At 40.7% G+C, this 7516-nt stretch overlaps 1 protein-coding gene and 1 pseudogene across 1 annotated transcript; both read left to right on the forward strand.

Annotated features, from left to right (window-relative positions):
* Window positions 1-1259: 1259 nt before the first annotated feature.
* On the forward strand, window positions 1260-7123 carry LOC133892099 (uncharacterized; annotated as a pseudogene).
* On the forward strand, window positions 5660-7024 carry LOC133892101 (uncharacterized). The gene has a single exon (XM_062332840.1). It carries the CDS (start codon window positions 5660-5662, stop codon window positions 7022-7024), a length of 1365 nt encoding a protein of 454 aa, XP_062188824.1.
* Window positions 7124-7516: the final 393 nt, after the last annotated feature.

Raw genomic sequence — 7516 nt, forward strand, 5'->3', positions numbered from 1 at the left:
ATCCAGTCGGTACCCGTCATTTTGCCTCGCCCTTGTTCGTCTCCTTAAACTACTTACGCCGATCAATCGACCCCTCTACCTCCCACGCGAAGCAGGTATTACTTTTGTCTTCCTCTTAATCTCGTGGGACTTCATCTGATTACTCTTTCGTCTGTTTCGCATTGACATGCGGTAGTAACTACATTCAACTACTCATATTATAGAATTGGTTAGGTTAGCGTCCAATTACTTGCTGTCTGCATCAATCGGGGGGATTTTTAGCTGCTCATGGAATGCAGAACCTTGATTTGGTTATCCCCCTAAAGTTTGCACTCGTTCTTTTTTCTGCTGAACTTTAGAGCCACAGGCCCACAGCGCTAGGAGCTGATGAATTAGAACATTAGATCCGGAATTAAGTTAGTTTGGAGAATAACTGAACTTTATTAAGGATGATATACTAATATGCGATAGAAAGCTACCAATAAAGCGCATAGAGAGATTCACGCTTGCAGAATATCATATATCTAGGCATTTGAATGTAGAAGCCATAGTCTATGGAACAGAGGCCCCTGTATTTAATAGCATGGCATTTTAAATGACGGATGGAATTCAGGGGCAGAGTGGTTTTTGAGTAATCTGCTGGTTGTTGTCCTGTTGTTTTTGAACTTCTTTCTGCAATAGATGATCAAGTGGCTCAAGAATTGTTGCTTGGAAAACAGTAGTATAGTGTTCATACTGAGTGTAAAAAAGTAAGATAAAAATAAGTCAAGCTCTAGATATGATTTTATATGGAGTATATATGATTTATTTGTTCATTGATTGTACTTCATTTGCAAGTTCTTTTACTAATGGTTTGGTCTGGAACAATCCTTGAAGTCCTACTATTGTGCCTTTACATTTCTTGAGCTTATTTTGTAAGTGAGATGCAAACATTTTTTTTCCTTTGAAGAAACCAAATGAACATTATTATAGCTAACTTTGGTGCTAACCTGTATTAGGATCTGGGATCGTTGGATCATGTCATTGTAGGGGAGTCCTTGATGGTGCTATATATTAATATGATAGATAAAAAGAGTTTATGTACAAAAGAAAGAAATTACATCCCACACATAGGGTACATATAAGCTAAGAGACAAGCCAGAAAAAAGATCATCCTTCACCCTAACCACGTGTAGGGTGAGCTCATTTCTGAGCAATCGAATCCATTCCATCTTGATCTGGTCTCCTGCCTTGAAAAATCATGCATGTTGAGGCATTTTTCATTGTTTATCTTTGTAGGTATGCCCCATCAATCAGACACATCTTCCTGCTCAGATGATTCTGAAGATAGCAACACCATCGACCCAACAGGCATATACACTATGGAAGAATTCATTGCTGAGCAAAGTGTCTTGCACAATTTACTTGAGCGGATCAGTGTGAAGATTCGGGACAAAATCGAAGCACAACAAGCTGGTACATCTCGCCGCCAGAGTGGTAATAGGAGGTTCATAGAGAGAAATCATGAAGAGGGTCATCAACGGCTTGTAGCTGATTTCTTTTCTGAAGATCCAGTCTATAATGACAAACTATTCAGAGCAAGGTACCGGATGAGAAGACCCCTCTTTCTACGTATTGTCCATGCCCTAGGCGAGTGGTCTCCCTATTTCACCAAAAGGACAGATATTTGTTATCGCCAAGGGCTCTCACCTTTGCAGAAGTGCACAGAAGCTATTCATATGTTAGTGTGTGGCTCCCCGGCAGATGCTGTTGATGAATATGTACTGATTGCTGTGTTTTGAGCGGTTCACGGAAGGGGTTATTGACAAGTTTGGCGGAGAATATTTGTGAGGCCCTACTAGTGTCGATATGCAGCGTCTACTACAAACTGGCCGGGACTGTGGCATCCCTGGCATGTTGGGAAGTATTGGTTGTATGCACTGGGAGTGGGAAAATTGCCCGCCTAGATGGATGTGTTGACTTAATCATAGTGATCACGGTGTTGCCACAATCGTTCTTGAAGCTGTTGCTTCACAAGACCTCTGGATATGGCATGCTTGTTCGGTGTTGTTGGGTCAATCAATGACATCAGTGTGCTCAATCAATCACCTTTGTTCACTGAAGTCTTGAAAGGGCAAGCTCCTCAGGTGCAAGTCTCCATCAATAACAGACAATACAATATGGGTTACTACCTTGCCAATGAAATCTACCCAGAATGCACTGTATTCATTAAGACAATACCCTTCCCTCAAATAGAAAAGGAAGGATTGTTTGCACGATATCAAGAAAAGGCAAGGAAGGATGTCCAGCAAGCATTTAGTGTCCTGCTATCTTGTTTTCCTATCGTTCGTGGTCCAATACGTTACTTCCAACAAGCAATTATTGGGAAAATCATTCAAGCTTGCATCATACTCCATAACATGGCAGTTGAGGATGATAAAGACATGGCAAGTGCTTGCTTTGACTCGGGTGAAGCTTCGGGGACATCAGCTGTTCTACCTTCAAATGTCAACACTGGGCCTGCCGATTGCTTAGCCGAAGTACTCCAGAGGAGTGCTACCTTTTGTAGTCAACCAACGCATGGCCAACTAAGAAGGGACTTAATTGAGCATATCTGGCAGCAGTTTGGGCCATTTGGTGACAAGTAAAATAAGTTCTCCTAGTATAGGTTTATGTTGTCATGTCGTTTGGTGGATCACTGGGATATATCTTTCTCCTATTAATCTATTTAAACTTCATTATCTTTGACTTCATACAATTAACATAGTTAAAGTATTAGCATCTTGATATCCAAAAGAATTATGTTCTGGAATTTAATAAAATTGTACCCTGAAACAGGCACACACAAAAAACCTTCATTCCCGATCATTATTCAAGGTTTGCTTTCAAGCAAACCAGAATGAATTGTTCATGCTGCAAATTGTTCTGTCAGGTACTCTCCATCTCTAACTTTAGCTAGATATGTTTGCTAATTCCTCTAAAGTAATAATGGCCCTTTCCAAGTTGTAGAGAAACATAGCCGACCAAAGCATCCTAGCATATGTAACCTTTGATGCTTCCAACTGGGGAAGAAGATATATGTTTATGTATTATGTCTCCTGCAGGGTTGTTGTTCCTTCCATTGTATTTGGCATTTACGTACTGCATTTCTTCAGTAACATTAATATCCCTTGTAAAAAAAAATTAGCGTTTCGCCACTATTCCATGCGCTGTCAACCTGAGCATTCAAAAATTATCAAGTGTGGAAGAGATCATTAAGCTTACAATCCTTTTTTTCTATTTACTGGGCAGTCATCGTTGCAATCATTGTTTAATGAGGCTACAATTGGCAGTGTAAATCACATTTTGAAAGATTTGGTCATGAACTTATATTAGCTGCACAGATTACTGAACTATGGACTGCCTTGCAGATTTGATAGGATATATATCTGAAATATATGTTATGATAACAGCAAATGATTTTACACCGCGATAGTCATTTCTTTATAAACACATTAAATCAATAATGTTTGGATACGGCACGTTAGGACTTGCAGATTTTTTGAGTAAGATATGATGAAATGTGACGTTTAACTGTGTACATTTTTTCATGCAGGATCTTGCTTAAAACACGATGGTTACGTTCTCTACTGAATGGCTGCGACCTTTGCCCTAAACCTGAATATTAGAAGTCTAAAAAGTGCAACATTTCCTGGTTTGGAACGTCTTATTTGCAAAGGTTAGTCCGCGACGCTGATGGATTAATGTGATTTTGCTCGTGCCGTGCGCCGGCCCGATGATCGGCAACGCCTGACGCCTTGGTCATCGTCGCGGGCGGCGCAGGCCTCACGGCTAACACACCACCCCGTGCGCCCCGCGCGCGCGAGCAGCCTGCACGCGGTGGCAGGCGAAAATAAAAAATTTATATAAATAGGAATTGTTTGAATTTTTTTATAAAATAAGCTGTCCAACCATACTTTTCCTCCATCCAACAGGCGATAGATTTAAAAATAAACCTATCAACTAAAAAAATATATGTTTCATTGTTCTCAAAATTTAAAACACTATTGAGATACTTTAATCTAGCTTAAAAAAATTAGATAAAATATGATATGTACAATAAGAAATAAAAAAGATAAATTTCACTATACAAACAATAAATGCAATATTTTTTATTTTTAACCGGTCGCTATAAAGTTTGTCTGTTTTATTTTTTATTGTAAAAGTAATTATTTGAGTTGAGTTTTTTGAAAATATTGATTATAGCATCTTCTATAACATATTTTTTTAATTTTTTCATAACTATTTTGACAATATTTTAAATTTTAAGAGTAATAGAATATAATATTTTTTATTTTTTAACCCATCACTTGTTAGGAAGACGATATTTTTTTTAAAGGCTATCACGAGTTGGAAGTGCGAGAGCGAACCTATTTTTACAATTTTTTCAAAGACGTCCTAGTTTTACAATTTTTTAATTTTCGAAATATAAAAATAAAAAAAGCTCCCGAGTCGCCTCTCTCCCCCGCGGCTTGTCTCGCCTCGTGCTCGCGACTCACCGCCGGCCGACTGCGTCGGCTTCCATCGCCGCCTGTGGCAGTCACCCAGTCCCTCGTCTCCACCCTTCACAGCGTTGCGCCAACGCCGCTTGTGTCTCCCCTGTCCCGAACGCGCTGAACCCTAGCCCATTTCCGCCTGCGTCCTCCGCCGGCAGCCGCTCCGCTTCCTCGCCAGTCACCGTCGCTCGCGGCTCGCCTCGCTTCTCCGTGCGCGGGTGCTCGAACAGTGAGGAGTAGATCCAGTTAGGACCGGGCATTTGCCTCTCCCATCGTCGTATCCCTAAATTACTTCCGGCGACCAATCGCCCCTGACGAGCGGCGAAGCAGGTAATGCTTTCCTCTTCCCGATTCCGATTCCGCCTGTTTTGCTTTGAATTTTAGTCTGTGGTGACTACATTCGACTTCTGAGAGAGACTTTAAAATTAGATGGCTGGATTAGTTAGGTTAGTGTCCAATTATTTTCTATCTGCATTAGTTGGGGGATTGTTGGGTGCTCATGGAATGCAAAGCCTTGATTATCCCCTAAAGTTTGTCCTCGTTCTTTTTTCAATGAACGTTAGGCCCAGTATTCAGTTTTTTTAGGAAATGATTGGACAATGTTAAGGTGCAATATGCCAATATACGATACCAAGTTACCCATAGTGCATATGGATTCATCCTTAAAGTATAGCATTTCTAAGCAACTTGAAAGTAGAAGACATAGTCTATGGAACAGGTGCCCCTGTACAGCGAGAAGACTTCCCCTGGCTTTGTCTTAAGAAGAGAGGGGAGTGCAGAACCCTTTATGAGCATGGCATTTGAATTCTGGATGAAATTCAGAGGCAGTGTGATCTTTGATAATTGTTGGTTGTTGCACAGTTGTTTTTTAACCTTTGGTTTGAGTATTTCTTGGACAATAGTAGCATAGTGTACGTACTGCAAGTAAGAGGTAAGATGAAAATAAGCCAGGCTCTGGAATCTATATATGAGTTTATATAGAGTATAGATGATTTCTTTTCATTGATTGCACATGCACCTGGAAGGATCAGCTTTTTCCTTTCTAGAAACCAAATAAACATTAAGGAAGCTAATTTTCTGCTTAACTTTATTAGAAGTTGGGATCATTGGAGCATGTCACTTGTTCATACATGTCGAAGCATGAACCATTGGTTATCTTTGTAGGTATGTCCCATCAATCAGACACATCTTCTTGCTCAGGTGATTCCGAAGATAGCAACACCATCGACCCTGCCGGTATATACACTATGGAAGAATTCATTGCTGAGCAAAGTGTATTGCACAATTTGCTCGAGCGGATCACTGCAAAGATTCAGGTTAAAATTGAAGCTCAACAAGTTGGTACATCTTGCCACCGGAGTGGTAGTAGAAGGTTCATTGGGAGAAATCATGAACAGGGCCATCAACAGCTTGTGGCTGATTTCTTTTCTGAAGATCCAGTCTGTAATGACCAGCTCTTCCGAACAAGGTACCGGATGAGAAGACCCCTCTTTCTACGTATCGTCCATGCCCTAGGCGAGTGGTCTCCCTATTTCACCAGAAGGAGAGATGGTTTTTATCGCCAAGGGCTCTCACCTCTGCAGAAGTGCACAGCGGCTATTCGTATGTTATCTCGTGGCTCCCTGGCAGATGCTGTTGACGAGTATGTACAGATTGGTGAGAGTACAGCAATGGAGTGTTTGGAGCGGTTCACGGAAGGGGTGATTGACAAGCTTGGCAGCGAATATTTGCGAGGCCCTACTAGTGTCGATATGCAGCATCTACTACAAATTGGCCAGGGCTGTGGCTTCCCTGGCATGTTGGGAAGCATTGGTTGTATGCATTGGAAGTGCGAAAATTGCCCACCTAAATGGATGCGTCGACTTAATCATAGTGATTACGGTGCAGCCACAATTTTTCTTGAAGTTGTTGCTTCACAAGACCTCTGGATATGGCATGGTTTCTTCGGTGTAGTTGGGTCCAACAATGACATCATTGTGCTCAATCAATCGCCATCGTTCACTGAGGTCTTGAAAGGGCAAGCTCCTCAGGTGCAATTCTCCATCAATAAGAGACAATATGATATAGGCTACTATCTTGCTGATGGAATCTACCCAGAATGGACTGCATTTGTGAAGACAATACCCCACCCTCAAACCGAAAAGGAACAATTGTTTGCACAATATCTAGAAGAGGCAAGGAAGGATGCCCAACGAGCATTTGGAGTCTTGCAATCTCGTTTTCCCATTGTTTGTGGTCCAACACGTTTTTTCCAAAGAGTAACTCTTGGGAAAATTATACAAGCTTGCGTCATACTCCATAACATGACAATTGAGGACGAGAAAGATATGGCAAGTTCCTATTTTGAACCAAGCGAAGCTTCAGGGATATCGGCTGTTCTACCATCAAACTTCAACAATAGGCCTGCCGATTGCTTCACTGATGTACTCCAGAGAAATGATACAATTTGTGCTCAACCAGCACAAAGCCAACTAAGAAGGGACTTAATTGAGCATATTTGGCAGCAGTTTGGATCATTTGGGGACAAGTGAAATGAGTTTTACTAGTGTAAGTTGAGTTACATTGTCATGTCCTTTGGTGGATCATTGGGATGTCTCTTCTCCTATTAATCTAATATTTAAATTTCATTATCTTTGCCTTCATTTATAATGAATCAAGTTTAATTTTTAGTATTAGATTCAAAAGTATATTATGGGACTTATTAAAAATGTATCATGAAACTGATCAATATAAATAACTTCATTCCTCATCTTAATTCCATCCCGGATCATAATTCCAGGTGTGCTTTGAAGAACCATATCGAATTGTTTATGCTGCTGATTGATCTGTTAGTTACCCTGCATCTCTAACTTTAGCTAGATTTAAATCTTTGCTACTTCCACTGAAGTAATGATGGCCATTTCAGAATTGTAGAGAAACATTGTCAACCAAAGCATGCTAGCATAGGTTGCTACCTTGATGCTTCCGTCTGGGGAAGAGGACCATATATGTTTCTTGGCACATGCTCTTTATGAAATTGTAGT

The sequence above is a fragment of the Phragmites australis genome, chromosome 15 (assembly GCF_958298935.1).
Source record: "Phragmites australis chromosome 15, lpPhrAust1.1, whole genome shotgun sequence".
Lineage (NCBI taxonomy): Eukaryota > Viridiplantae > Streptophyta > Magnoliopsida > Poales > Poaceae > Phragmites > Phragmites australis.

Bases quoted from the DNA above. Each gene is read 5' to 3' on its own strand.
- LOC133892101 (XM_062332840.1), top strand. From the start codon at position 5,660: ATGTCCCATCAATCAGACACATCTTCTTGCTCAGGTGATTCCGAAGAT.